Here is a 16,697-nt window from a genome sequence, read left to right on the forward strand (position 1 = left end):
TGAGAGAGTTAGCAAACGTGTCACTTAGTTGATTCCCTTGCGTGTGTTTTGTTTGACACATGGGCCGCTGCATTATCTTATGTCCGTCAGCAATTTTTTGAGGCATTGATAGTATTTAGTTTAGATACAGTACATCGGCTAGAAGATATACTCTAACTTTTTGAACTTCCTTGTAATTTGGCAGTATTGTTTAGCAGTTCTCCAAAGCCTGTGTTGTTGACCTTGATGTTGGTTAAGATGCTGGATACGATTACTTTTCTGGAGTATTTCTGGGAACTGACAAAAACCAAATGATCTTTATTCACTGCTGATTTTAAATACTACTTTGAGTAGTTTAATACAATCACAGCAACAGGGGTTACACATTCAACCCCACACACACATACACACACACACACAGTCTTTCCTTATGCATACACAGCACTCACTGAGCAGTTTGAATCTTCCAGAGCTATTAATATTTCACTCTGTGCTTTCAGTTGCATCACATAGAGTTTGTGAGAGCATGCATACATCAGCCTTTCAATATTTGAGATCTGTATTTGGATTTGCACTACAACAAACCCAGGCAAGCTGCCTTTTGCCCCACTTTCTTGTAAGTTATCTTGAGGGGCCCATCTTCACACATCTAAAGAGTGCATTCAAAGAGAGATTGACAGTTTGTGTGCACTGATGAAAAGTGTTTCTGGGGGGATGGGGAGATTAGCCAAGCAGCACGACTCAGGCTTTGCAAACAGGTGAGTCAGATAGAATGGATGTGCTCCCAGGTGGCCATCAGGAGCAATGTGTACACAGTTTGCAGGCCGAGGCTCCAGGAGCTGCTGATTCCATCCTCTGTGGAAGGCGCTGGAATTTTCCGGGTCAAAACAGATCAATATGTCTGAGTAAATGGAATCTATTTAAAGCCATTACTTTCTCACATGCTAACTAGAGTAAAAACATATTTATGCACTTCAATATTTCTATTACAGGATCGACAAAGGGGCAGAAAAGAGCAAACAATGACGACATAATTTTACTTTAAATGTTCTCCTCCATATGTGTCCTTAGCATATCTTGCAGCAGGTCACATGCTTTGTTTGAAATTCACATTGACCAGCTGAAAAATACAGAGACTTTGTTTTCTGGAATGGAAGACAGAACCCCTGAGGAGGGGTTAGCGTTAGGGATTGATGAATGATTCGATTTTGGGTTCACATGGCTGTGATCAACCACACAAACTTTCCAGGCTGTTAAGAGCGTGGCTAAGGACAGTTACAAACATGTGTAAAAGAAAGCGGCTATATCTTTCAGGCACTATTTTCTTTTTCTTTTTTCATTTGAATTAAAGAACAATTTCAAAGAATGAAACTCAACAATTCATTGTGGTTGCCTGGAAACAAATCATATCAACTGTGTTTATAGCACATTTCAAACAGCGAGGGTCAACAGAACAGTTTCACAGTCAATCAGTGTTTACATAGTGTAAGAAAAGCAAACCTACCGTATTAGTCCGACTAAAACCTCACTCTCTTAAAATACATGTAAACCTGTTAGTCCGACTGAACTCTTTCTGTTGAATTAATCAACGTCGGACCAACATACCTTGATTGCCACTTGCTAACTTTGTTTGACGATTGTTTGGTAAGTGACGCATTAGGTTAATGGGAAGAAGGTGCAGTATTTACCAGCTGAAAGGGGGTATATCACCACCTACTATAGCAGAGTCTGATTTATTTCCGTAAATAAACTGATTCAGTGCTTCTTTTCTGGGTTTATGACTACTGCGATTAAATGGTCTCATCACCATAGCTCTACTCAACTCTGCAACTGTGCTGACTGTTGGCAAGAGATTTGAGCTCTTTGACTTAGGATCTTGGCTTGGACAATTAAATAACAATCCAGTTTGACAGCATTTTTAGCTTACACGGACATCAAGGCTTTTACATTTGAGATCATGAGCAAACTGAAAGAGGGAATTTACAATACTAAACTGTTCGAGCCCCAAGTCGGCAGTCTTGTGGTCCTTGATATACATTTTGTTTTAAGATCAATAGAGAGCTAGCTCTTTTGTTCTTAGTACTTAGTTCTTAGTGTGCTTTCTACCTAAAAACTTCTCTTGTGTGTTTTGAAACACAAATTACATGCAACATCTTTTATGAACTGATTTTGGACTTCTTTTAGGAGCATTTTAGAAAGTCTGCTTCTGCACACATTCTGGCTCCCTTTGTTGTTAACTTCTGGCTTATCTGAATGGCACCTATCGCACTCTCATTGAGCATTTCTTTCTTTTCTTTTGCATAATGCAAAAACAGTATGGATATAGAATATGAGTACTGTCTTTCTTTTCCACTGCAGAGTTAATATGATATTTTTCTATCATCCTTACAACACAGCATTGTACCTGATAATCCTTTTCTGTATTTGTAACATACAATGGCTTTTCTCTCTCTTAGAGTCCTGATGGAGTCCCAGAAACATAATCAACTGAAAGCTTTACAACACAGAGACCAGGCCCTGAATATTAAAGCAGAGGAGATGAACATTAGAGGAAATGAGCCCTAATAGGCAGAAACCAGCGAGGCAGCCTGCAGTGATAAAGAAATAAGAAAAAAAGATTGAAAAAGTGGGGGGGATTCTTATTATGAGGCATAATACATTGTATTAAGAATCTAGTTTCCTCTTCTTCTGGGTGCAGCCTTGAGTATTCTAGCATGACCCTTTTTATATCCTTCTTTCTTCCTTTATCTAATTCACCCTACCCAACCTGACAACTCTTTGGACATTTCACTCTGTTCTATTTATTTTTGCCCAGGAGCATTGGCTCTTAAGGTGACCTGAAAGCAATGTGTCAAATCATTGTTTAACTTTTGCTTCGAGCAAAACACATTTTTTGATAACTTTTCATCAAGTGATGATGCACAACCTCATACCTCTCCAACAATACAGGCCAACACATTAATACATGCAGTGTGTTGTGGAGCCATTTTCTTCACCTTAAAAATAAATATATCCAGCACCCAAGATTATCTCTGCATTGATAATGAAAAGATTTGAATGTTTCCGAAAGCGTTTCTAGTCACTTTAACCAGAAAGCAAAATGTATGAAGAACAGAGAACAATGCATCCACTGCATCATTCACTATCTCACTCCACTCTCAGTTACACAAGACGCTGACATAGTTGTGGAGCTCAGCCCTCAGATGGACTGTTTTCCGTGTTGTAAAATAGCTGACCCTTGAACTTTCAGCTCAGGTAATTTATCTTGTGCGTTACAATGGGTGCCTATCTCAGCAGCTCCTCCACTACCTGAAGCTACTAATTAATCTCCATGGGGGCTGGAGCAGACATGCTGCTCTTAGGATGATGCATGAAAGGAACACAGCGGCACAGGTACAACTTGAGGGACACCAATGCACCGCTGTTTTCTCCCCAATATCTCCACTTTACTTATTGTCTCATTGTATCTCACCATCATCATGTTTAGTCCCTGTCTTTCTTCTCTTTTCTCATCATGCCAGATCTCTCCTTCCTTCTCTCCACCATCTTATCCCTAGGTTTCTGCCTTTCCCTGTTCACCAGTTCCTCTATTCATCTCTATTAAAACTATTCTCTAGAGGAGTCATGGCTGTTAATCAGCCTTAACTCTCAGATGAGCTGTCTCTGCAGTGACCTAAATAAGTGTGGATTCACTGCAGGAGGAGCAATGCTTTTCAATGTTTCAAGTGGATCCATTGTAACATATCAAAAATGTGTCAGGAAGACCAGTAACCCATACACTTAGAAAAATAGATCATGCTTGTGTTAGTAGCTACCCAGTAGTCCTCAACCAGACATGTGTTTAGTCTGCACTTTACAGACATTACTGTTACTTAGTGCAATGGCCCAAGGTTGATAAGGCTGATAAGTAGATGCTCTCTGAAAGCCTTTCCACAGATTTTACAATGAGCATGTGAATCATCACTATAGAGAGACAAGCCTGCACTCACCTGCACTTTATTTAAACCAGAGGGGTGGTGAAGCTGAACTCAAGGTTTTCTATTTCTGATATTCTGTGCTGGCTCTCTATGTTGACTGCATATTTTTTCCCCAAAATCAATTGTTGTATGCTATAATTATAGTGTGATGTTAAAAATACTTTCTGGGGACTGGCATTTGGCACTTCTTGTACTGGTCTAAGAAGTATGTCATTTCTGTTTATCTTCCAATGGCAGCCTCCTATTCAGCATTTATGTTAATTAAGTGTTTGTGTGTAACTCTACAATTCTACATTTCATTTAGCGGACTCGACATACATCAGAGAGTAACTACAACACAAGCAAGGATCTAGACAGTAGTAAACAACGCCAGTTAATGCAAACAAACAGCTTTAAGTCTGATCAGATACAGGTGCTGGTTGGCAGTGCATAGAGCTCTCCATGTTATGCTTTTCTTCCTGAACTTCAAGCTGAAGGCAAAGTACAACATCGAGAGCTGTTCTTGAGAGTTCTTATCAGCATCATCATCATCATTATCCTCTCCATCGCCATCATCAATATCATAAAGTGCGTATAGGTGTTCATGAAAGAGCGGGTTCTTTAGCTTTTTCTTAAAGGTGCAGAGGGATTCTGCAGATCGAATGGAATCTGGTAGTTCATTCAGCCACCAGGAGGCGACAGAGGGGAAGAGTCTAGCTAGAGACTTAGGGCCCAGTTGTGAAGGTTGGATCAAGACAGAGATGCTTTCCATTGGTAGAGCATAGTGGGTGGGAGGGAGTGAAGACATGGATGAGAGAGTTGAAGTAAAGAAGGAGTCTATTTAGTCGCTGTTTTGAAATCAAGCAGGAGGGTTTTAAAAAGTTCTGTGACTAGCTTCTTTAAAGACCCACAAACACAACAATATTTAGTAATTATAATAATTGTGAATTATATTTATCCTCTGAGTCTGCTTTATTACACTAAGCCCACTTCAGGATGCTACTGCTTAGACCTGTTTGTTTATAGACCAAATTGCAAGTTATTGTAAATACATACAACGTACTGGTCTCATCCCCAGTTACATTTCTGAAGTCATAAGTCCATATTCAACTGCTCATGCACTCAGATCTTCAAATCTCAGCCTTCTATCTATCCCCAGGCATGTGAATGTTTATGAATGGGATTAGTTAATACTGATGGACAAGTTTACATAGCTGCTTCTTCCATCAGTGTATGAATGTGATGTGAGTGACTGAATGTGGTTAGGCACGTTGAGCAATCAGAAGATTAGAAAGCCTTCTTTTGAGTTTATTATGTTTTTATTTCTGTGATTGTGAAGCAGTTAGTAACTCAGTGAAAAGGTGCTGTACAATAATAAAGACAAGACACTTGTCTATTACTCGTGCTTCATTGTATTTCTGAGTATCTAGTTAGATTAGTAGCTTGAGAATTTCAGTTAAAATATTTTATTATTTATTATTTATTTGAAAACAAGAGTCTGATATTTCACAAGAATATATTTTTTATATTTTATATATATTTTTTAGTCTTATTATGATGACTTATTCTAAAACAGACTTTGTGGAGAGTACTGTATTAGAATTACTGATGTCCATATGTTCATTCACTATCTATGTTGTTGTCATACTGCAATCAGTACATCAGTTGTCTTCAAGCTGATAGTGGACTCTGATTATAGAAGAAAATAACAAGTGTTTTGGTTCGCTTTCTCTGTTGCATAAATATGCCAGGAGCATAATTAAGCTATCATTAATGAATGAATTTACACCAACAGTATTCCAACCCATTGTGGAAGTTAGTGGACACAAACTTTTTCACAGAACTCAATATTGTTTTACTGTTTTTACTTAGATTGAATTTGTAAATATAGTTACACAGAACGAACATTCATGTAGTATCTTTCATAGAAAACAGCAAAAACACACATGGTCAGTATGTCAGCAATGATCAATCAATCAATTTTTATTTGTATAGCGTCAACTCATAACAAGTGTTATCTCGAGGTAAAAGACCTTACTCTTTGTTATGTTACAAAAAGCAGGTAAAAGACCTTACTCATTGTTATGTTACAAAAGAGCAGGTAAAAATACCTTACTCATTGTTATGTTACAAAAAGCAGGTAAAATACCTTACTCATTGTTATGTTACAAAAGAGCAGGTAAAAATACCTTACTCATTGTTATGTTACAAAAAGCAGGTAAAATACCTTACTCATTGTTATGTTACAAAAAGCAGGTAAAAGACCTTACTCATTGTTATGTTACAAAAAGCAGGTAAAAGACCTTACTCATTGTTATGTTACAAAGATCCGGCCTATCCATCATGAGCACTTTAGCAAAGCAGCAAAAGTTACAGTGGTAAGAAAAAAAAAAAAATGATGTTGTTGATGTTTTGGAGACCAAGGCCTTTTATTTGAGCAGGCACGTGAAGTTTAGGTGGGCTGTGACATTGTGCAGAGGTGGGTTGAGAACAGTCCTATGAACTTGATATGAATTGATAAAAGACATGAATTGAAGGTGATTAATGATTAGTTTATTATAGCCATTTCAACAATACAGTTGATAGGAATTTGTCTTGGTGTGCTCACATATATCACACAATGACATAAACAACACATAATGCACAATACATAAAGGTGTGTAAACAGGTTGTGTAACCAGTCCAAAAGTGCTTGGTGCAGGAGGCACAAGCCAGACTGCAGAAGAACAGTTCATAGTGCAAAAGGCGAATGGATGTCCCTAGTGAAGGGGGGCATTCCATTAAACCTTTTACTGCCTTATTGCAGGACTGCAATTATAGTAAAAGACAAATTAATACATTTTTGATGGAATTCACCTTTTAGAATTTTAGCTCATGCTTTCAAAAACATGTGTTTCCTTTTTCTCATATCTGACGTTGGGTAATGGGCTATAATGTTGTCTGTTATAAAGATATTTTTTCCTCCAGTCTGAACTGGACTAAAAATGAACTTCCACCTTTCATTTTTAGATTTTAACTGTTTCTAAAAATACAACTTCCTCCACTGATTATTTTGCACTTAAATGCTGACAGCCACACTCTGTAGCAGTCAGGAGTAGAGGAAGCCAACTGAGACATGCTGTCAGAAAAAAAACCTGTGGTCAGTTTAGTCATGGAGTGTGTGAGCATAATTTTTCTTCTGAATGGGAAGTGATCATGTCATGGTGGCTGGTTTCACAAGAGATCATTGTACTGATCACACTAGTTTGTTTTGACTGAAACATCAGTCAAGTGATGTCAGCAGTTTCAATAATGATATATCATGCACCCATATATGGCTTTGCTGTGTGTAGACCTCCCCATCTGTTTTACATACAGTGTCTGAGTGAAGGGAGGCAGACAGAGGACAGACTGTTCCAGGTTCTATAGGTCCATATTTCACATTTCAAATATTCCCCACTTACCTCATACCTACCACTGAAGATGTGGACATATCATTTAAGGTGTGAAAGAGGCACAATGTAAACACAATGTCTGTACACATTTTGGATGTGAATGTTATAAATACCACATGAGCTGTTATATTGTCAAGAACTTTCCAATCACCAGTAATCTCAGTACCAACAATATATTATATAATTATAGCTTTGTTACCAGTAGTCATATCACAAAACTAGACAATTTAGAGTGTTCGGGGAAATCTCCATGTTTTCCAAATAGTCTAAAACGTAGTTGTAGGCTATATTCTTCGTTCCAAAGTCTATACAACATGTAAGCAAAAATCCACTAATACACAGAAAAATTACAGTTAGCAATTTTCAGAGGAGAACAAAAAAAAGGGAATTTCAAATTAAATTTAGACACATGAGGTGAAACTACTTCAGGCTGCAGGACTGGTATGCATCAAGGTAGGCAGCAGGAAATGTAAACTGAGGGAACAGGGAGTATATTTGTCCACCTGTGTTCTTGTACTGTAGTACTTGTACTGTACTCTAGTGTGTGTGTGTGTGTGTGTGTGTGTGTGTGTGTGTGTGTGTGTGTGTGTGTGTGTGCGTGTGCGCGTGTGTGTGTTTGTGTGTGCGTGTGTGTGTTTGTGTGTGCTTTAAATTGTCATGTGTCTATGGCTATACTGTGATTGCGATTGCCAGGGTAAGAGCCGTCCATTAAGCAGTGTTTACAGTGTGTAGAGCCAGAATGGCTCTCTGACCCTTGTTTGGCTTGGCCTCATCAATCAGAAAGACTTCTGAAAACCGGAGCCTGTGATCCCTGCTGCCTGCCAGACAGACTTTACACAAAACTTCTGGGATATTATGCTCTCCTGTTGTTGTAGTACTATTCAGAAGATTCTTCAGATTCTTGCCTTCTGAGGTGCTGGTAACTTCCAGCCATGTTGTCTCTGTCTTTTAGGCTTGTCAGAGTTTGGATTAAGGCCAGACATGCTGCACAGTGGGTTTTAATATTGATCTGTACTAGTCATACTGTTGTGAAAATAACAAGTAGACCTCTTGACCTAAAATGGAAGTTCCCCATCCGCTAAAATTAAGATAAACAATATAAACAATCTGCTCTTTGTGTCTGAAGAGACACATTTTTTCATGTCAGCGGTTAATAGTCTATAGATCTAGATTCTTACTGTATGTATTGTGAATTTATTTGAAATGCTATAAAAGATAATGTTGGGTATTATCAGCAACAAGAAGTTTCCTTTTTGCTTTTCAAGTTTTTTGATTTTTAGAATCTAGAATGAACACAAATCCACATGTTGAATTCAAAGGATTTGCGACAACTGTAATTAGCCTTTGTTTCCCTTTAGCTTTCATGTATGAACAATGGGTGTGTGACAGTATGTTCTCTCTATTTTTCCCTGCTACATGTTCAGGTGTAGTTACAAAGGGGGAAAAGTTTAATTCAAAAACACGTGCTGTAGGGGTCAAGGCAATCTACATTGCCACATGTGCAATGACACATTAGCCCGTGTTGAGTGTAGTTATTTTTCTTCTTCTTGTCTATAGCTGACTGCCATTCAAAACTTTGACATTGAAAATACATTGAATAAGTTGTTGTGTCCTTTGTGTTGTGTTACATTTGTAATAGACATTTTTCTTTAATTCATCTATCTTTTTTATGAATTACATTAATAAAATAACCATTAAGGTATGTTCGATGGTAAAAGCTTTTGATTTTGATGATTACAGCTCAGTAAAAAGCAAAGAACTCAAAAATTTTAAAAATGTGGCGACGACTACAAACTAGTTCAAGCAGTCAACTGAGCTGCACTGATTTCACACTTGACATGTCTCATTCTCAACAATCACCTGACAACTCCTCCTTTAGCAGTCTCACCAAGGTCACCTTGTTGTGTCAGGGCCTTAAGATGCAAGATAAGCGGTCTCACTCTGCTCTTTCATTGCCAGCTCTCACCTGTAGATTCTGACTGGGTGGTGGTTTTAAGATATCATACCATCACTCCTCAAATATATGCATGTGAATTAAAACTGTGAGGAACGATTCTTTTGTAGCCTAGACGTCAAACACAAACTATTTTCTGCTGCAATAATTATCTTAGACGAAACAAACGTAAGTTGTCTAACTGAAATGAAGTTTATTATATAGAAAATAAAGGTAACTGAAATTCTATAGCTTCATTATATAAAGACAACATTGCCTTGGTGTGGCAATCCAGTTGTGAATTATATAAATTTAGTAAGCACTGTTTTGTTCTATTCTACAATTCACAAAAAAATGCTTTCCATTTGTTAGTTTATGAACTCTAGCATACATTTACCAAATTAAAGAATGTCCATCATCATTTCCGATGCTTAAGCATCTTGAATATAAGTTATTTGAGGCTGTGCATTTAACTTTATATGAGTAAAGTAAATGTATTAACATATCAAGACTCTCAGATTACATGAAGATTGATGTCTATCTTTACCATGTTCACTTCAGTCGATTACAGAATGCTAACATTTGCTAATTAGCACTAAACTTAAGAGTCAGTTTTGCAGGTGTGGCACTCATACAAAAAACGATTACTGAATCAAAACTACTGTAGTTGATACAAGAACAGTTTACACAAAGTCAATGTAAGCACTAACTTAACACAATACCGTAGCAGGCTTGTATAATGGAAGAGAACCCCCTAAAAAACACAATTGACTCTATGATGAACCTGTGTGTCCAATTTGCCCCCAGCTGTAAATGTGAAGTGTTGTTTTTTGCAGTGACCTAGATGATAGCCTCAAATGGCTGACATGCATTAAGATGCTCCTTCATGGAAGTAGATCGCAGTAGCACTTATAGTGAAACTTTTGCCCAAGCATTAACACTACAGGGAGCTATCTATATTTATAATAATGCAGGAAAGGACAATGAGCTGTGCCTATTCTGCCAAAGAAGGTTTCAGGACAAAGGCACCACAGTTCTCTAGCAATGTGTCAAAGCAGCATAGTTTCACATACTTTTGTAACAAGCTGTATAAGCGACTGTTTTTAAGCAACAATGAAAGAAGATGTGCTGTGCAGCTGTGGTATGGTAGCTGTGGATGAGAGAGAAAAAGTAGCTGTTTGGCACGTGAACTTTGAGTGTTCTTCATGTGGCTGATGCTGGTCATTAGCAGGGCCGTTGGCAGACCTAATGACAGCTTGTTTTCACCGTCCTCTGTAGAGCAAATGGGGAAGGGAGGGATATTGGGACAAGGTATACTGTATGGAGAGGAAAAAGAAAAGAAACAGTAAGAAAAAAATACAAAATAAGAAAAAAATCAAGCTGATGAGAGAAAAGTGACAGGAAATTGTAAGAAAAAATAGGTTAAAAACATTGGTGAAAAAGGGAAAGGGGAGGGGGGCTCAGTATCTCTGGGTAGAGCTTGTTCACCCGCAGAGCCAGCCGAGGTGCGCCTGAGCAGCCTTGCTCACTGATTGGTGGACAGCGATGCAGCTCTTTCCCCTCCCCCCTGAAGAAAGAGGTGCAGTAGGAACGTCAGACTCAGACAGCACAAGACTCAGCTACTGAGGCAACGCTTTTCTGTAGCTCTCCCTAAGGTGCAGTCATCAGAGACATTTTGGAAAGGGTAGATGATTTAACAAACCTAATCTCCTCTGGCAAGCTTTCTATTTCTGGGCTTTGGACTCAATCAAACAGATAACATAAAAGCTGAGTTTTGAACATTTACCATCAAGATTGAGCATTGAAGGCAGAGCTGACGTCTGATCCTTTTGATTCACTGCATTGAGAAGGACGGCGGTCGGTCACCATGGGCAGGCAGGGGCATGACACCTCTGCTGCGGCTCCTGGGATGCGTATCCAGCGCTCCCAGAGCAAGATGAGCCTGTCTGCATCGTTTGAAGCGCTGGCTGTTTATTTCCCCTGCATGAACTCCTTCGATGAGGAGGATGGAGGTAAGACGACATCCAGGGAAATCTAAGTGGAAGCAAGCTGCGGGCCAGAGGTTGCTACGTGAGAGGTGGTAGAGAGAAATTAGATGGATTAAGTATTATAAAGAAGATGCAGAGGTATAGATTTTAGAGGACATTTCTGTTGGTTAAGGGGTCATAGGCTTACTGTTATTAGAATCTATGAGAGAGAGTTGAATAATAATATGATGCTTGTATTATTATTGATGAGAATTTGAAAGCTATGCCTTTATCGGAAAAAAAGATTTACCGTCAAGGTTTCCAATTTGTTGTGAAAGACACAAACACTACTTCTCTTTTCGACAGGCAAATTATTCTGTACAAGTTTGTTGTTGGGATTCGTTCTCCAGCTCCTGCAGCCACATGTCCCATGTGTCCTGAATTGGCAAGACGCTTAACCCAAAGTTGATGAATGGAGTTAATACTGATGGAAAGTTTAACATAGCAACGTCTGCCATCAGTGTGTGAATAGAGAATCGAAAAAGACCAAGTACTTTGAGTTTTCTGTTGTATCTTTCATCACAAGAAGTTCACTGATTTACACAAGTTTACTGTGTAAATCAGTGTAAAAAATAGTTTCCACAAGACTGGATGAATTCATCACTAAACATAATATATTGTATGAGCAACAAGATGGTTTTAGGGCAAAGAGAACAACTTAATTTGCAATAATAGAATTTACAGAAAAAGTTACTAAGGCAATAGAAAACAAAGATTATGTGGAAGGGATATTTCTGGACTTGAAAAAAGCTTTTGACACTGTTAATCATGAGCTATTAATTAAAAAACTACAAATATATGGCATTAGAGGCATCGCACTGGCATGGTTATCCAGCTACCTACAGAACAGGAAACAATATGTTGAAATACAAAACCATAAATCACAACTGCTGCAGGTTACATGTGGGGTGCCCCAGGGCTCAGTGTTGGGGCCATTACTATTCATTCTGTATATCAATAATATATGTGAAGTGTCACAAACGGTCAAAACCATTCTTTTCGCTGATGACACAAATTTGCTCTGTTGTGGTGACAACTTGGAACAGCTTCTGGATACAATGGAAAGGGAATTGAACAGGATGAAGATCTGGTTTGATGAAAATAAGCTAACATTGAATTTAAGCAAAACAAAATAATTTTTGGGAATAGATCAACCAACACAGAAAAGAAACTCATGATAAATGGCATAGAACTAGAACAACTAAATTACATTTCTTGGAGTATTAATAGACAACAAACTATGCTGGAAACCTCATATAAATTATATTAAAGCCAATAGCAATACTGAATAAAGCCAAGGACCTACTAAATCAAACCTCCCTGTATACATTGTACTGCTCCTTCATACTTCCTTACATGACCTACTGTGTGGAGGTATGGGGGAACACATACACATACAAAACAAATACAAATACAATCTTCATCCTGCAAAAACAGAGCTATACGAATTATACATAAAACCACTTAGAGGGAACCAAAAAATCCATTATTTATTAAACTAAGAACACTAAAATTTCAAGATATGATTGACTATAAAACTATTCAAATTATGTACAAAGCAAACTATCAGCAATTGCCTCATGGTATCCAGGAGTTGTTCCAACCTAGAGAAAGCAAACATAACTTGAGAGGAACGTGTATATTCAAGAAACCACTAATCAGAACTAGTGCAAAACTTCACTGTGTGTTAGTCTGTGGAACAACTGTGATGACGAACTGAAAGAATGCAACACTATATTTAAACTAAAAAAACTCTTCAGGGTAACATGTCCGATGTGTCCTTGGGCAAGACACTTAACTCTGAATTGCTCCCACTGCTTCAGTGGCGGTGTATGAATGGGATTAGTTACCTCTGATGGATGATACTACATAGTGATCACTACCATCAGGGTGTGAATGGGTGGGTGTGACATGCAGTGTAAAAGAGCTTTGAGTAGTTAGAAGACTAGAAAAGCGCTATATAAGCTCAAGTCCATTTACCATTACCATTCAGGAATCAAATATTGAATAGATATGAGCTGGAGCAGTGACTTTCTGTTTTTCTATTTGGTTATTTCTTGGCTGATGGTCTTGGTTAATCTGTTCCCATTATTATTGTTGTTGTTTTGTCTAAAAACTTAATTTGTTTTGGCCAACAAGTCCAACATCATACACTGATTGATGAAAACATTTTTATTTTTCTGTGAATAATGCACAAAAATAAGAAGGGTTAGGACCAGAAAAGTTTTTAACTTCTTCCTATCCCTTTTGAACATGAACTATATTATTTGAGTTATTTATTTGTTGCTATGGATCCTGAGGATCCAGTTTGTTTTTTTCCTTTTTATTTTGTTGTTTGTATTTTCTTAACATGTTCAATAAATCAACTAATAATAAAAAATAAAATAGGTAGGTGTCACCTGTGGTGTAAAAGCGCTTTGAGTAGTCAGAAGAGAAGTCCATTTCCCAAGTCTCTTTACATTGCTACACGACTGTCACTTCAAATGACCTCTATTGTATTGACTCTCATGATGCTATCATATTAAGTTACAATTGTGGCTGGGAATTTACTAGGAGAAAAAGTGTTTAGGCCATGGTTTTGCAATACAGAAATTATTTTTGTACTCCTTACTTATCTGCATAGTTTTGACTGATCACTGTGACTCTTTTGTAGCTAAAGTTTCTCTCACACTTTTAATGTAAGTTGCTTAGCAGCTCCACTACACTGTTTGGGAATGAGACTTTAGGATTAACCTGGTGTCATGGAAGTTTGTCTTTAGGCCTCTTCTTCTCTGAGGTACTTATTTAAAGTGAAGGCTGCAAAATACATCCACTACTGGCAAACATTTTCTTTTAAGTTTGACACATTTTCCTCTATATCAGTTGCATCTTTATTTTATGTCTGTATGAAGAAGGATATTTCCAGTGTGGTTGTCATTTGGACACAAAGGAAACATGGCATGGTGTACATGGATCAATCTTTTCAGTTTGTAGTGAGAAATATTTATGTATTCTGATCGTAGCAACTCATGCAAACTTACTATTCTTATGTATTTTAATATTAGTATATATTTATTATACTTCAAGATATTGCAAATCTTTGATTGTAATCAGCAGTATAAATGCTAACATCTTGTAACTTGTGGAGCGAAGTAGGAAAACAGATTTCCCGTGCTTGAATGGTGTTTTTTACTGCTCACTGATAACATCTGACTGGCCACTGATTGGCAGAGAAGTCTACAAGCTGTGGTTTTCTGCAGATGTCAGAGACGACCTCTATGAGTTCTTTTCTTCTGATAATATGTGCAGAGCAGGAAGAGGAGGCGGGAGCCAGCTGAACAAGTGAGATTTCAAGGCTAAAAGGCTTTATGTCCATTTTTATGTCTGTGAAAGATGGATACAGGATTATCTCTCTGCCCCTCAGCCCCTCCACTGAGGAGACAAGGAAGGAGGAAGAGTGGAGACAAGGTGCCACAAAGGGCGAATAATGATGCTGAATTATAGTGAACTGACATCTGGGGAAAATCTGTGCTCTAATATTGGCATTAGTTCAATTATAAATGAAGAAAAAGGAACACAGGTAGAGGTGAATACATTCCTTAGATATCCGTTATAGCGGTGAAATGCTGTATAATTCATTTTTCAAAGCCTGCTTTATGTTTACATTAGAGATTGATATTTCAGGTACTAACGCCAATTAAGTAGAGCTACATGGCTGACTATCAAGTCTAATGTCTGATGTATTGTAATGACTTTCTCTATGTTCAGTCTCTTTGTTGGATATGAAATGAAATATAGCAGGGATGTGTGTGCTGAGTGCTGGTTTCCAGGCATGTGACTTGTAGTCGAGCATTCATACGTGATGTAGGTATGTGTATATGTGCCACAGGCACAGCCACGTGGCCCCACACACAGCCTGCCAGAGATGCTGGGTGGAGATGAGCAGCATGGAAGGAGTCAGCTGTCATCTTGGATTAGTTAAAATGGCACCCACCCAATATGTTTAGAGGTAGAGCATGGACTCACTCCAGACACCACAAGACCCCCCTAGGCAGCAAGTTGCAGTGATGTAGGATTGCTTAACATGTTGTTACACAAACAGCTGTACAGATGTTTGATTGTTACAGTAATATTGCCATGATTTGTCTCTGAAGTCTTGGTATAAGATGAGTTTTCATTGTCATAGCTGTCTTACTTTTATTTGTTCGTATTCAAAAATGAAAGTGCAGTATGAATGACTGCATCTCGCTGTTTTAGTCAGAGAATGAATCCATGTAAGGCATTGACAGTGTCTGTCACTCTTTCTCCCTCTCCCAATCTCTTCTTTTGCATGTGTCATTCTGTGTTCAGAAGCGGGAGGCAAAAAGTTACGCAGCACGATTCAGAGGAGTACAGAGACGGGCCTAGCAGTCGAGATGAGGAGCAGGATGACTCGGCAGGCCAGCCGGGAGTCCACCGATGGCAGCATGAACAGCTACAGCTCTGAGGGAAAGTAAGGACCAAAACAGAATCTGTAAAAGAATAATAACGATTTTTGATCACTGATATGCGTCAGTGTTCTTAATCTAAAATGAAATAGGATAATCTATTGACTCATCTCAATCCAAACTGTACCTTTTATGTCATGATAATCATTATAATGTGGGTTTCTCTTTGATTCAGTCTCATCTTCCCTGGTGTGAGGCTTTCCTCAGATGCCCAATTCAGCGACTTCCTTGATGGTCTTGGCCCCGCCCAGCTGGTTGGACGACAAACGTTAGCTACTCCACCTATGGGTATGAACATGTCTAAATCAATTCATTGCATGTGGAATTGATCATTACAATCAAAACAATTTTGTAAGTTATATATTTTATTATTTTCTCTTTTTTATATTGTAACTTACATATAGTCTTCCTTACAACTGCTAAATATGAATACATAGTATTACGTATGTAATTGTAGTGAGCTTGAAGTGAACTCATTTCGTGTTTTTTCTTTTGTTACTCAGGTGATATCCAAATTGGTATGGTGGACAAGAAAGGAGCACTGGAGGTCGAGATTATCAGAGCCCGTGGCCTTGTGGGAAAACCAGGTTCGAAGGCACTGCCAGGTATTTAAAGCTCTCATACACAAGCTCTAACATCATCTTTATCTAAAGCTATTACACACAAAACTCACAATTTCAATGTAATCACTGAAAAGTCATGCTTTGCATATTTGAACATTTTCTCACCTCTTTCATTCCCTCTCTCCTTAGCACCATATGTAAAGGTCTACCTTTTAGAAAATGGAGTCTGCATAGCCAAAAAGAAAACAAAAGTAGCAAGAAAAACCTTGGATCCTCTTTACCAGCAGCAACTGCCGTTTGAAGAGAGTCCAGGGGGAAAGGTTTTACAGGTAGGAAAGG

General features: G+C 38.2%; 1 protein-coding gene across 15 annotated transcripts in view; it reads left to right on the top strand.

Annotated features, from left to right (window-relative positions):
- Positions 1 to 16,697, top strand: part of rims2a (regulating synaptic membrane exocytosis 2a) — a 142,471-nt gene that overhangs the window by 123,097 nt on the left and 2,677 nt on the right. For all 15 annotated transcript variants that reach the window (XM_061051240.1, XM_061051241.1, XM_061051242.1 and 12 more), the window contains 4 exons: positions 15,659 to 15,800; positions 15,971 to 16,083; positions 16,299 to 16,400; positions 16,548 to 16,687. In XM_061051240.1, the coding sequence (XP_060907223.1) occupies positions 15,659 to 15,800; positions 15,971 to 16,083; positions 16,299 to 16,400; positions 16,548 to 16,687 (497 nt within the window). The remainder of the gene's footprint in view (positions 1 to 15,658; positions 15,801 to 15,970; positions 16,084 to 16,298; positions 16,401 to 16,547; positions 16,688 to 16,697) is intronic.

This window comes from Labrus mixtus, chromosome 11 (genome assembly GCF_963584025.1).
Source record: "Labrus mixtus chromosome 11, fLabMix1.1, whole genome shotgun sequence".
NCBI classification, from domain to species: Eukaryota; Metazoa; Chordata; class Actinopteri; order Labriformes; family Labridae; genus Labrus; species Labrus mixtus.